This window comes from Arvicola amphibius, chromosome 10 (genome assembly GCF_903992535.2).
Source record: "Arvicola amphibius chromosome 10, mArvAmp1.2, whole genome shotgun sequence".
Classification (NCBI taxonomy): domain Eukaryota; kingdom Metazoa; phylum Chordata; class Mammalia; order Rodentia; family Cricetidae; genus Arvicola; species Arvicola amphibius.
The window spans coordinates 8077819-8092777 of record NC_052056.1 but is presented as its reverse complement, the minus strand read 5'-3'; the positions used below and the strand labels follow the sequence as shown (position 1 = coordinate 8092777).

The 14959-nt window shown below is 39.8% G+C and overlaps 1 protein-coding gene across 8 annotated transcripts in view; it reads right to left on the bottom strand.

Moving 5' to 3' along the window:
- Scaf4 (SR-related CTD associated factor 4) overlaps nt 1–14959 on the bottom strand; it is a 59612-nt gene that overhangs the window by 16737 nt on the left and 27916 nt on the right. For 3 of the 8 annotated variants that reach the window (XM_038344688.1, XM_038344692.1, XM_038344687.2), the window contains exons 6-15: nt 14494–14633; nt 13774–13950; nt 8412–8617; nt 8059–8167; nt 5434–5676; nt 4965–5050; nt 3878–4068; nt 2987–3087; nt 2447–2560; nt 375–531 (exon numbers count right to left, since the gene is read on the bottom strand). In XM_038344688.1, coding sequence (XP_038200616.1) covers nt 375–531; nt 2447–2560; nt 2987–3087; nt 3878–4068; nt 4965–5050; nt 5434–5676; nt 8059–8167; nt 8412–8617; nt 13774–13950; nt 14494–14633 — 1524 coding nt within the window. The remainder of the gene's footprint in view (nt 1–374; nt 532–2446; nt 2561–2986; nt 3088–3877; nt 4069–4964; nt 5051–5433; nt 5677–8058; nt 8168–8411; nt 8618–13773; nt 13951–14493; nt 14634–14959) is intronic. The other 5 variants (XM_038344690.1, XM_038344693.2, XM_038344691.1 and 2 more) reach the window with 4 other exon arrangements.

The following is a 14959-nucleotide window of genomic DNA, read 5'->3' as shown; positions in this document are numbered from 1 at the left end:
AGCATCACCACAAATATCTGGGGTCAGAGTGGGGCTTTAAACACTTGTATCTTACTGGTAAGCATCTCTAATCAGTGTCTGCACCCTGAAATGCTTCTAGTAATCAAAGGGCTCTGGATTTACAGGTATCTCCTGATTCTCAGTCTATGTGCAACTGGAGTCTAAGCAGTCCATTTTTAATGCAAAGTTCTAATTATTAACAGTCAGAATTTAACCAGGGTTTGTATTTCTCCTGCTAATATCTTCAATCAACAGCAGAGAGACTAGCTTATACCTAGAACTTTTAAGATTACCCAAAACTCTTCCTAGTGCAAAGAATAAAGTTAATATGTTACATGGCCATGAACTGTGAAAAAAGTTAAACATTGTTTTACCTGGGTTAAGTGTGTCACTGTCCAACATTCCTCCTTCACAAAAACTCTCCAGCTCCTCAGGTTTGACTTTGTCCCACGGGACATAAGTAACACCCAATTCAACATCCCAATACTGCTTATAATCTGCCTTTATTCCTTTGTTTAAGGCCCAGGCAATCTATAACCAGTGAAAATACACAAAGAAAGGAAAGGAAAAGTGGGTCAGAAGTCTTCAGAGTTCACGCCACCACCACTCTACTCATCTGAACAAGGCAGCAGTGAGCACCCTGGACTGCTGTCCCCGTATGGCACTTATAGACTCCTTGACACATGTTAGTGGCTCTTCTGTCTTCTCATTTTGCCTCAGGATAGAAATATCTTCACACCCAGCAGAACCGGCATACAACAAAGAAAAAGTTCATCAAGAAGACGCCCACTGCACTGGATACCACTCAAGGTCTACAGATATGGCAACATCTTTTTACAGTATACACCAGGGTAGACGAAGGTGCTAACACAGGGCAACACTGAATCAGACCCCTCAGAGATGGTTGTTTGTGTACTTGTGTTTTTCTTTATGTCTGTTGATATTTTTAACAGTTAATTCAAAGAAGAGATGGCAAACCTTAAGTTGTGGAACATTCATGTTTTTATATAAAAATTTTGCTAGAAAACATTATCTTTAAAGCTCCAGTTAAAGCTAGATAGATGTGGTATTGCATGCTGTAACCCCAGTACTTAGGAAGTGGATGAAGGAAGATCGGGAGCTGAGTTCAAGGCCAGTCTGAGACCTGTTTCTAAATGAATACACAAGTAAATAAATAAGCTGGCTGGAGGCATTGACAGCCTACATTAAGATCCTGGTTAAATTCCTAGCACATTATTAAGAAAAAAAAACTTATTAAGAATTTTATGTTACGCCAGGTGGTGGCAGTGCACACCTTTAATTCCAGCACCTGGGAGAAAGAGGCAGGTGGATCTCTGTCAGTTCAAGGCCAGCCTGGTCTACAAGAGGGAGTACCAGAACAGGCTCCAATGTTAGAGAAACCCTGTCTTGACAATCCAAGGGAAAAAAGTTATGTTAGCTTAACAATAAAATGACTCCTAATGGTATTCTTATATATCCACAGATCAGTGCCTTGCTCAGCAATCACCAGAGAAGCTTGCAATTGATGGGAGATAACACAGAGACCCGGAATCCTAAATGGGAAGCTTCATCAACACCCCTCAGGGTTCAGGGAACTATGTGGAAGAAAAGAAGGGAGGATATCAGAGACTCTAATTTAAGCCAGACAGGGTGGCAGCACTGAGAGAGGGAAGCAGACATGGCTCCCACCTCTAACCAAGAAGTCATCTGCAATTGAAATCTTCTTACAAAGGAAAAACCCTTTTCCAAGGGAGTCTCCCTAGGTATAGTAACTTCAGGGGAGGTCCCATGCCCAGCAGTGGATGCCAACACTAAACAAGTTTGGGTTTATTTCTGGGGGGTAGGGGTGGGGGAACTTAGTCTTCAGCTGCTTTGTTGGGCATTTCTGTCTCACTGATCTTTTGCTTGTGTGTTTTTGATTCTGCACTGTGGAGTGTATGATGTTTTCTGTGCTTCCCCTTTGGGTTGTTGCTTGCCTTTTAAAGAGAGAGGGTATGGAATTGGGGGTGGGGTAGGATCTGGGAGGAGAAAAGCTTCATTAGAATACACTGCATGGAAAAAAAAACTTTCTTAATCAAAAAGAAACTAAGGAAATTGTCACATAAAACTGTATGTCAACTAATGTGCAACTGCTTTTAGGGGGATTTTTAAGGAGGCTTTTATGCCTCAAGCCATATCCAAGCAGCAAAATTATACTTAAAAGGGACTGGAGAGATGGCTCAGAGGTTAAGAGCACTGCCTGCTCTTCCAAAGGTCCTGAGTTCAATTCCCAGCAACCGCATGGTGGCTCACAACCATCTGTAATGAGATCTGGCGCCCTCTTCTGGCATGGAGGCAGAATGCTGTATACATAATAAATAAATAAATCTTTAAAAAATTATAAAAGAAATCCCCCCAAAACTCCATAATTCTACATTAAACCCTTTTATAAAAGATAAAAATGTACCTTTATGGATTTCTGGTTCACTTTATAGTTTCCCCGGCTCAGTTTCTGGAGGGCACGGTATGCATCCTGCCTGTGAACCATTACGATATAGGCACAACCTCTGGGAGGAATCATCTGTCCAAAATATTTCAGCATTACACAAGGCAATGACAAAAACAAAGACCCCGGTACAGACCCCAGCCAGCAGCAGTAGCCCCCCTCACCAGTGTGCAAGAGCTCAAGGTCTTGCTAAGCACTTGCCAAGTGCGAACAAAGCTGGGTGTTCCCCTTCCACCCTCAAAGACAGACCTGGAGGGTTAAACTCATTCAATTTTGGTTTTAATTGAGTTGTGCTAATTTTGTTACATACTTTCCAAGAAAAACATTTTAACTTAAACATGGCTGTGTAAGAAACAACTACAGATAATGTTGAAGTGAGCAGGAGCAGCCCAGCCTGCAGCTGCCGCCTACAAGCCTATGCACATTCTCCCTCAGAGTGCAAGAGTCTCAACAACAACTGGGCACATCTTAATCAGCACCCTTAGGGGAGTAAGTACTCACATTAATTGATTCAATAGGACCAAACTCTTCTAAGAGACTGGCAACATCCTGCTGAGTAGTCCTTTTGTCCAGCTGTCCCACCCACAGTGTGGTACTACAAACTGAAAATCAATCAGTTATGAAAACAGTCACTTTATCCCAAGCAGCACTGCACACCATTACATGTCATTTCTATGACATTACAATGCCAAAGTTTAAACAGGAATATCCATTTATAAATTTTAGACACTTAAAAGAGTTTAGAAAATTAGGTATTTAGAAATTAAACCAGGACGTTAAATTGGAAAAACAATGGTTACTTTGTGACTAGACCTAAAAATGCTCATGAAAACCCAGGTCCTAAGTGACTTGCCTGTCACTATCTGCAGACAAAGAACAGAATGTTGTAGGATAATGCTCTTGTACACTGTGAAGGTGTCACTCTTGACTTGAACCTAAGTCTCTATTACCAAGCAACCCAGCCAGTAACATGTATAGCACTCACTCTTAACCTGAGTTTCTTTTTATGGTGTCTCCTATGTATGAGTCTCATTGTAAATACTGATCACTATTATGAATTAAATTGTTATAGTTAATAATTTACAAAAAGAGTATTTCTACTATACATATTCGAAAATGATGAAAATCAAGAGATAACACAAGCTAACATAATTTATAAACAGCTAAATCCTTATCAAAGAGAGACATAGTTATGCCAGTGGAAAGACACTTTCTTGTATAAAGCAGCACTAAGACTGCAGTACACAAGGAAGACATAAGGAAACACTATTCAGAATAAAACTCAATCATAATGATAAAGTTTCATTTATGGCTTTGCTAACAGTCATAAAACATCTTGACCCACACCATGGAAAGTCCAAGAAGTAAGTGTGCAGAAAGGTTTATTCTTACCACTGGCAGTTTCTGACTTGATCTGAGGGAGGCCTTTTTGTCGCCGTTCCCTCTCTTTTTCTCGATCCCGTCTTTCTTGAGAACGAGACCGAGGTGAGTGCCGGCGCCTGTCCCTGGACCGGGACCGAGAACGCCGGTGGCGGGATCTCCGAGACCTAGAGCCAGATCTAGATCTTCTTCTTTTTGGTGACCTAATACATTTTAATCAATAAGATGGAGGCACAAAGAAAAAAGGTAAAGAAGCACATATTAAGTTGAAAAATGAAACACACCAGGTGAGTGAATGTTTGACTCTACAAGAACTCAGTAGCAGGGACTGCATGGATATAATTTAAACAAAAGTAAACATGGCTAGACCATTTGTGACTGTACTCTGTTGAACATCTCCAACATTGCCCACAATTCCATCTGCACATTAAGAAGCCAGTCGTCAGGGCTGGAAACACGGCTGCTACTATTACCTTCTTCTACAGATGACTTCTCTTTAGCAACTGAAAACACACGTGAACTGTGAACAATGTGGCATTTCCACGTGTGTGGGCAACACTGAACATACAACTCCTACAAAACCACATACTCACAGGCACTAAATCAACTCAGATGAAATGTAGGTGAAGAGCTTTGGATCTGAAGACATTCTTACTATTCTGAGTCTTTTTAGAAAGGGTCTCATATATCCCAAGCTGGCCTCCAACTTCTAATGCCCAAAGGCTGGGATTACAGGTATACACCACCAGATCGTGAACTGCTAATGATGGAGTCCAGGGCATTCAGCACATTAGGCAAGCACTCTACCAACTAACTACAACCCAAGATGGGACTAAAAAAAAATTAAAAAACTGAATTACTTTTGACGCCCTCTGCTTATGGATCAAGGGATATCAGAAAAACCTCAAGCTAGGCATGGTGGACATATCTTTAATCCCAGGACACAGAAGGCAAAATAGGTGAATTGCTCAGAGTTTAAGGCCAGCCTGCTCTACTCAGTGAGTGAGACCCTATCTATCTCAACACAAAACCAAAGAAAGCACTGTAACTGACTCTTCTGTCTCCTCTGACACACAGCTGCAGCTTTCCTGTAAGTTACCTGGATGCTGACCTAGATCTTGACTTTCTGCTCTCCGGCACGTGCCGCTTAACCTCCGGGATACAAGGCTGTTCTACTTCCATTTCCTTAAAAAAAAAAAAAAAAAAAAAAATCAGAAAATGAGAAATCTGGAAATCGTAAGGGCAAGAGGCCAAAAATCTTAGAAATACTAATTTTCTAGTCAGACCAAATACTAACTAGTCACCACTGAGGGAAAAAACAAAATCTTTTGATAGTATGCAAACCAAGGGGGAAGTTACTCTGTACAAACGACACTATAATAGAACACCATAAAACACTGTGAACTAGGCGCCTACACACACTAGCTTTAGCACTCAGTTGATAGTACTGTGGTGTGTGACTTCCACTCAACTTTTAGAGTACCCAAAGATCTTCAACATACTGAAAAAGCAAAACAGCAGTCAAAGAAGAAGGAATGTGCATACAAATCAACCCAAGAAACTATTACCTGCTGATGTGGTTTTTGTGAAAGGGGTTCATTTTGTGGCTGAAAAGTAGGTTGGAAAGTTGGTTGTACTGGTGGAGTTGGGGGAATTCCAGGCTGCGGCATCCCAGGCTGAGGCATCCCAGGCTGAGGCATCCCAGGTTGAGGCATCCCAGGCTGCGGCATCCCAGGCTGCGGCATGGGAGGAAATGGAGGTGCGGAGAGAAGCCCAAATCCTGGCATCTGTCCATTAGGAGGAAGTGAAACCTTTCATTTTAAAGAAGAGTTAAATCTATTTTAAGTATTAGCAGCCAAAAATAACTTATTTTATATAAAACTTCATTAAATTTTAATTAAGAAAAGCAACTTAATTTCTCTATGTCTAACTTTTCTCAAAACCACTATTACACATTCAAGTATGACATAGATGACAGGTTCTAAGACTCACAATTCTCAACAGTGATTCAAGATACTGTTTTATTTACCCAAGGTAGCAGTATGAAAGACTAGCCCTTAGCCAAAGAGGTACTCGATTACCAATCGTCTTCCTTCAACTTTTTAACAGTAAGTAAACTTTTATAATAGAAGAAAAAAATGGCTTTAATTTCTAGATTCCTGGGGAAAAAAGTATTTTGTTTGCTAGGCATGATGGTATACACCTGAGTTTCATATGTTAAAGACCAGGCTTGTTTAAAATGGAATTCTAGGACAGACAGAACTACACAGAAACAAGTTTCTGTCTCAGAAACAAGTTCAAAACAAGACAACAAATTAAATGGTCTTACAGTGTAACCCAGGTTGGCTTGAAACATACAATTCTCCTGCCTCAGTACCTCAAATGCTGGGACTGTGTGTTAATGTCATTCCTATGTGTGCAATTTAAAAAAGTCTACCAAAGGGTGTTTAAAATTTCAAGTAAAATTCACAATATAAGAGTAAAGAACAAGCTGACGCTTCTGCATGTACAATCCCAATACCAACTGATGGTACTCAATTAATCACGTCCCAAAATACCTTTCTGTAAGAATTTAGAAATTGTTGGTAGAGGGACTGGAGAGATGGCTCAAAGGTTAAGAGCACTGGCTGCTCTTCCTGGGGTTCTGAGCTCAATTCCCAGCATCCACATGGTGGCTCACAACCATCTATAATGACATCTGGTACCCTCTTTGGGCCTGCAAACATACAGACAGACAGAACACTGCATACACAATAAATAAATAAATAAATAAATAAATAAATAAGTAAGTAAGTAAGTAAGTAAGTAAAATTGTTGGTAGAGCTGGGCAGTGATGGCGCACACCTTTGAATTCAGCACTCAGGAGGCAGAGGCAGGCAGATCTCTGAGATCAAGGCCAGCCTCAGGGATGTTACACAAATAAACCTTGTCTTGAAAAACTAATCAACTAACCAGCAAACAGAAATTGATAGCAATATGTGTGTAATAAACTATCTGGCAGTATGTTCATGTGTTTTCTTCATTATCTGAACAGGTTTCCTAAATAAGCCATTAAAATCATAGTACCAACTATATGTCTTCGAATGAAAAGAATGATCTGGAAATAACAGACAAGAAAATTCGCAGGTAGTTTAAGGCTGTATCTAGGCACCCTTCCCACAGGCTATAAAGCAATGTTTCCCAAGGCTGGTTGTGCACAAAAACCACTGTAGTATAAAAACAACAACAACAACAACAAACCCCCCACAAATCCCACAGATTACCTAAAATGTAATCTAATCGGGTGTGGGCTCTGTGTCTTTAAAGTCCCCACTCCACCCCTAATGTAGATTCAGAGCAAAGTGAGCTTACAGAATTTAGCAAAATAAATTCGATAACCCAATTCCTAATTTCTGTAACACCCAGTGTGCTATATGTTTTTGTTGCATAATACCAATGGTCTATATTACCAACACCAATGCTTAAAGCACTCCACAGCAGAGCACACAGGAAAGAGATGTACAGCAAAGGAAACAGAATTGTAATGTCACTAAACTACTTTAACTAAAATATCTATTATTATAAGATGAGCATGTTTATAAACTTGTAATTAAGATAAAAAGCAACTCAAAATAGTTCCCATTCCACAGCTTTCACTGGGGCTGCAGTTCTCCTTAGCAAATTACACAGTAATAACAATACTCAGAGGTACAAACAGGTCTCCAAAAACAGATCTTGAATTCATAAAACTCAAGACAAGAAAAATGCCTGTACGCTGTGGAAGCCCACAAAAGCAGATCCCATTTCCCCTTGACTAAAGGTCAGAGAGTTCAGACCTACTCTCTGCTCCTTTAAGGTTATATGACAGGAGGTCTGGTAGTAGGGTGTGGCTACTACCAGGATGTTTTGACCTAGGGTGTGGTTATTTGATGCTTTGGGTACTGAAAAGTTAATTACTTTATTCTTTCCATCTTGGTAAAGAAATCTCTTGCCTCCCCCCTCCTCTATGGATCAGGGCATATAAAGTCTTTGAGAAATAAACATGAGGTGAATCTCAGTATTTCCTAGATGCCCTCCTGGCTCTATCAGTTGTCTCTAGTCTCTTTCTTAATCCTCATGCTTCCCTCCAAGCATGGACGAATATGCTGGGCAGGACCCGCCTGGACGCAGGATAGGACAAATGGCCCTCAAGTGGAGCTTAGGGGATACAGTACCTGATGGTGCACTGTATCCTGCTGCATTCCCATCATCCGAGGCGGAAACTGATCCATACTTTGATGTTGTGTGTAGGCTGTCTGCTGCATGCCATCCCCAGGATAGCCACTAAAACAAGGTACTTCAGTTACTTATTCAAAAGCACTTAAGACTCTTAGTCACATTTACATTGCAGAATGTCACTCAAGAGTCACAGGTAATCAACACTGTCCAACACAAAAGCCACATTTAAAATTCTAACTCTGAAAAGGATACAAATTGTATTAATGTAAGTTTATAAAATAAAGACCCCACTGAAATGTGTTTCAGCCCTAACTGTTACCAACTATCAAAGAATTAAGAAGAGACTCACAATGGCACCTGTGGAGGAGGGGGCGAGGTGGTAGAGGGTACTGGCACAGCAGGAGCAATAGCAGGTGTGGCCACAGTGGGTGTAGGAGGGACAGGGACAGCAGCAGCAGCAGCAGCAGAGGCTGCAGCGGTGACAGCAGCATCCTCTTTCTTTGCATCTTCCACAGCTTCAGGCTCATCATCATAATCAAATCTATCAAGCAGCTTCTGTAATGTGTATGGCAATATTCCACTTAAAATATAGACTGAGTCACCAAACCAGAAACTTTACAGAGTAACAGATGTCTGCATCAGCTACACCCCTACCACACTATGTACAGATTCTTTTGCTCTTCTATGTCCTGAGGAGTTTGGTCCAAAGAGAGACAATTTTGACATAAATGTCACATTAGAAAAATACAACTTAAATTCTACTTTTTCTCCAATCATAAAAGCAGTGTTTTCTTTCTGAATGTTAACCACTTATTTCATGATAAATTCAGCCATACACTTATGTATCTAAATATTTATTTACTGAAGCTTCTAGAGCTCTGTGTACATGCCAACATGTGTGTGGTTTCAGGCAGCTAGACTTATTATGTCGACTGACTGCCCAGTCAAGAATATACTAATATAATCAAAGAAAAAATTATGGTATAGGACAGGAACAGAAGTCTCTTAGCTGTTTACTCTAGCAGTTTCTTTCTCAAAACTTTACAACTTACACCAATTACCAGAAACTTTCATTAAGAACAATAAATAAGGGCTGAAGAAATGGCTCAGTGGTTAAGAGCACCACCGCCTGCTCACTCTTTGAACTCATGAATGGGTGGCCAGTTATAATCCCTAGCATCTCACCTAAAACCTCTCCCCTTCTTGATCACCTGCTTATTCCCCTGTTATCTCATCTACGCTCCCTATTATGGGATTTCACCGACCACTCATTAATTCAACCATGTGCTAACTGGTTATAAAAAAAAAAAAAACCAAGTTCAAATCCCAAGACCCACATGGCAGTTCACAACTGTCTGTAAATCCAAGATCTGATACCCGCATATACAGACATACATGCAGCTAAACACCAATGCATATAAAATAAAAATAATTAAAAACTCAAATAATAAAATAAAAATTAAAAACTCAAATAATCCAGAAGTTCACAAATCTAGAACAGTAATTTAAAAATAAAAATAAATTTAAAAAAATAAAAATAATAGCATTTTAAGATAAAAAGTTAAAAATAACAGTAATTTAAAATAGAACTTATTGAGCCAGGGTGATGGTTAGCCTGTCATGCAAGCCTGACACCTTTAGTGCCATCCTTGGAACCCAACCAAGGGGAGGGAGGAAGACTCCTAGAAACTGTCTGTCCTCTGACCTCCACATGTATGTATACCATGGCATATGCATATATATATATATATATATATATATATATATATATATATATATATCACTCCCACACATAACTCATTAAAAAATTAATCTTATTAAAAACAGGGAATATACAACATAAAAGTTATATTTTGCAATCATAAAAAACCTGTGATATAGATCTATTTTTAAAAATATATACATAGACAAGGAAACCAAGGTTCAGGAGGTTAAGAAACATAAACCAAAACTACAGCTGGTGAATGCTGAATCACAGTGGACACTGATATTTTGTACTTCAAATGCCTGTGCTCAGCTTCCAGCATGCAAATGTTTCTTTCCAGCTATGCCTGTTGTGCCCATGGCTTCCACCTCAGGCCCCTAACTCATGCTTTCTGCACTGTTCTGCCTAGAACAGATTTATGGTATACTTTATAAACTCAAGAGTCATGACTGGAAGGGCTTTCCTGAGACAAGACGGTACACAGAACTAAACCCAGTGTGAAGAGTATATGACATAGCAAATTTCTTTTTTTTAATTGTTGTTTTGTTTGTTTGTTTGTTTGTTTGAGACAGGGTTTCTCTTTGTAACAGCCCTAACTGTCCTGGAACTAGCTCTTGTAGACAGGTTGACCTCTAACTCACAGAGATCCGTCTGCCTCTGCCTACCAAGTGCTGGGATTAAAGGTGTGCACTGCCATCCGGCAGCAAATTTCTTTATTCACAAAACACTAGTTGTTTTCTGTCCTTCAGGTACTTTGCAGATTATATTATATTAATTTATCTTATGGTACCAACAAGATACATTATTTAAGTTTTAATAGTCTACATATTGATCTGGAAAGACTTGAATCAATTATAGAATCTTTAGGTTTAGCAAAAGAATTAATTTTCAATGGTTTAGAGGAAATGAAAGATGTAGGAAAAATCTGAATAAAAGTGCTCCCAGTGCCTAGCTGAAAACAGACTTTAGTTCAATAAAGAACACAGAAAGCACACATACACAGCCATACTTCCACTCCCCAGCAGAGGAATTCCTTTTTGGAAACTTGATGGAACTAACAACTACTTCAGTTAAAGCAGCAAGCTAAGTATTCCCATAGCCAAGGTCTTTACTCAGTATTCCCTACCACTGGTGTAAGAAGTTATCAGGAGCAGAGGTTGATTATCAGATTCAGACTATCTAGAAATCCCAAGAGAACCACCTAGAAAACTACGCACTCAATACTGTAACCAGTTACAACAGGATAAACGTCAGCCTTTTCTCTATGGCATTATTATCCAAATTCAAAGTGCTAAGGAGCATTAAAAAAGACCAGGAATCCAAGGATAAATGAAACAAGAAAGCAGCAAGGCCTACATAAAGAAAGCCAGGAAAACACTGGAGTTTACTGTGGAGATTCTGGAGCAGTGCAGACCAAAGCTAAAGAGGTACATTTATTTATGTCCACCCAATAAGCAGGAATTGATGGGTGATGTATATTAAAACTTAGATATCTAATATAGAGAACAGCTGTAAGGTCCAATGTCATATGGCTGTCACTGTGAAGGTAAAATATTTGAGATCACATTATCAATCAACAAAAAAGAGAGCTCTGGACTCAATCTTCCCAACAAGAACTAGGGTGTCCTAAAGAAGCTTCCCAAGGGCCACAGCACAAAACTGTACCTCAACTTCTAGTCTTTGCTTCTCGGAATGTTCTCTTACACTAACTTCTTAAGAAAAATCTCACACAGCTGCAGAGACAACTCAGCAGCTGAGAGCTATGACTGTTCTTCCAAGGGATTCGGTTCAAGTTTCCAGCACCCACATGGTGACTCACAACCATCTGTAACTTCAGTTTTAGGTGATCTGATGCCCTTTCTGACCTCCACTGGCACCAGGCATGCACATGGATCACATATATACTTTGAGGCAAAACATTTATACATATAAAATAAATCTAAGAAGAATCTTCCCATGCAATCATTCAGCCATCATAGAACTACTTATGATTTATACAAAGGACCTAGACATAAGACCAGGAATAGCCCAAGTAAGCCTGAAAAACAATTAAGCAGAGGGACATTTGGAAGTAAAGTATAGTATACATGTGCTCAGTGGTCAGGTGCCTGCACTGGCTAAGACCCTGAGTTCAATTCCCAGCACCAGATATATGTATCTCTTTAACTGTTAGGATGCAGAAATAAACACTGGTGTGACAAGGCAGTGTTAACAAAACAACAAAAACAAAAGAACCCCCCCAAAACAACAAAAATCAGACATGAAAACAAGTAGGACTATAGAGAAAAACAAAAAAAGAGGTAAATTAGCCACTTTAAAAATAGAAGCACTTAAAAAACCCTTGAATGATAATGTAAAACAGACTTCACTCCAGAAGGACTAGAGAGACAAACACAGGACACAGGAAGCAGAGAACTATTAGAAGAATACAGAGCTTTTCTTCAGAGGGTGGAGTGGGGGGTGGTGGTGGTGGTGGTAATAAAGAACAGAGAGATTTCCAAATGGAAACCACACAGGAACTTACGTTCATTTATTCATGGAAATAGACCTGCAAGCACATATACAAACATCTTTTCAAAGCACCCTGGAACAGCTTCTTTTTGCTTTACAATTCTATTCTGTTTCCCCTGCATATATACATTCCTCCTGTGTGTGTGTAGACAGGTTTGTGCTCGGTATCTTCATCACCTGTTCTTGGTCTTGGTCTGTGTCTCACAGGCTAGGCTGGGCTGGGCAACCAGCAATCTCCATGCAGCTTTTACATGGATATTAGGATGGAAGCTCGGGTCACCATGCTGGCACAGAAAAACTTTACTAGCCACACCATCTCTCTAGTCCTGTTTATTCCTTTTTCACTCAAAACTTAATCCAGTCTTTCTTACAATCAGTAGTCACTTATTAATCATTAAGTTAAATAATGAAAACTGGTGTTTACCTACAACACTGATTACTAATCATTGGTAGATAAAAATTTTATCTTATGTTAGAAATAATCAAATTTTAGAGCTCATGAAATCAAACATGCCATTTAATGCCTATGATTTTAAAACCATCTTTTTTTTAAAACTATGAAACTGGAAAAAGAAATTTTAAACAATCATAACCCCAACAAAAACACAAGACAAAAGTAGAGCTGTCTGGGTTGAACCCCACAGCTCACCCACAGTTTACCCACACCCCTGGTGGCAGTATTTTAAACATGCCTACTAAGTTTCATTCTGAGATGCTCCCATGGGCTCAGGTCAACACTTGGTTCCCAGCTGGTAGCCTTTTTAAGAGAAAGTGAAAATTTGGAAGATGGCACTTAGTTGAAAGAAAGCTACCAAGGGCATGTTTTTCCAGGATCCTTTTCCGTTCCCCTGCTTCCTGTCTACTTTAAATTGAAGAGGCTCATCTGCCATGTGGTCCTGCTGCAAACCATGGATTCAACTCTCTGATACCAGGAACCAAAATTAATCTTCCCTTTCAATTTGTTCTCTTTGGTATTTGGTCCCAACCACACAGAAACAGAGCTAAGGATAGCAAGGCACACTGAGTAAGCAGAGAGATGCTGGGGTCACCCCAGGACTCACATCACAGACATGGTAACTACAGTTATCGCAGCAACAGCAAATGTCTATCAGTAGCAAAACAGATAATCTGAGGGCTCCATCTACTGGAGTCTTAATAACCATTCATGCAGAATGTACACAGACCTAATAATAAAGATCAAAACAAAAGCACAGACTCATAGTATATTACTTCTGGAAAAACATACAACAAAACCCAACAGCATCACTGCTAGGGACGAGTGGGGCTAGTGAAGATTTTCCTTCTGTTTGCTGTTCTTTATTCTTTAACTGTTTATAGTGAGCCTGCATGACACGTGTAACCAGGAAAAAACATTTTGATATTGAGGAGGAAAACTCAAACCACAGACAAAAACGAACAATCCAGAGAAGCTGCGGAAGAGAGCCCACAATGCACATGGGTAAGACAGACAAGTGGAGTGATGTGAGAAGCGTACCTTGTCAAATGCAGTTTTTTGTTCAGGTGGGGGGAAAGCAGCTTTTTGCTCAGGTGGTTGTGTAGGAGCTGTCTTTAACTGAGCTGTGATAGCCTGAACCTGAGCCATCACAGCATTGTCAAGGGCGGGAGACTGTGGTTTTGGAGGCTGTTGAAAAGTCTGAAGGATCTGCTGCAGCTTAAAGAATGGGAAAACCGATAAACCACACAACAAAGCATCATCATCAAAGTTAATTTACTACAAAGGAAAGAATCTCAGAGGGACTGAAATAGCATAGGCAGTAAGTAAACTGGACAAAGAATCCACCTTTCACTAATGGCTAAATTTGTGAATGAACATATTACAGGGTATTGCTTACAGTTCAAATGTATGCTGGCAATCCCAAAGAGACAAACAAAGCTCAAAGAAAAGAGAAAACACATGGAATTGTAACAGCGACTTTTCTAGAAATACAGAAAATGTCACTCCATATAATCTTGAATCAATCCGAAATACTAGAATTGTGAGCAACAACACCTGCCACTTCAACAGCTCAAGGTCTTTCAAAGAAGTACTACCATTTCCTTATTTTTCATATCCGCATTGCCTTCTTAGCTCTAACTCATCACATTAGCTCCCTAGCAAAGGATACTTTCCCATCAAGGAGCATATGAAGGAGCAATGGGAAACAGCACCAACAGAACCTAGCTCTGCAAGCCACTGGAGCATTAAGCAGCTTACCTGCTGGCCTTGAGTTGTCTGAAACAGCTGAGCCACAGCAGCAAAGGCATCAGAGCTGGGCAACTGTGGTACAGCAGGCATGGAGTTTGTGGGAGCTTGTGCAAGTTCAGAAGAGGCGTTTACTGGGGGTGGAGGTGAGCCTAAAAAGCAAAGTGCATTAGGCCGCAAAAAAAACCAACCAAACAAACAAAAACAAAAGTCAACACCCTCCCCTTACCCCTGGTTTAAAATGCCTTTCAAGTTTGCTGCTAAAACAAAATTCCGTTCAGTTTAACTTGTCGTTAGTAAGGTAGGGGTGTGTGTGCACATTCTCATTTGAAAAAAAGAATTATAGGAAGAAAAACTACCTTCCAAATGCAAACTCAAGTTTCCTTCCTATGGGAAAGGTCTATCAATTCAGAAATGAAGCCTTTCATGTACAGTAACTCAATTATTTTTAAAGTTTTAAAAGTTGTTAAAAAAAAAA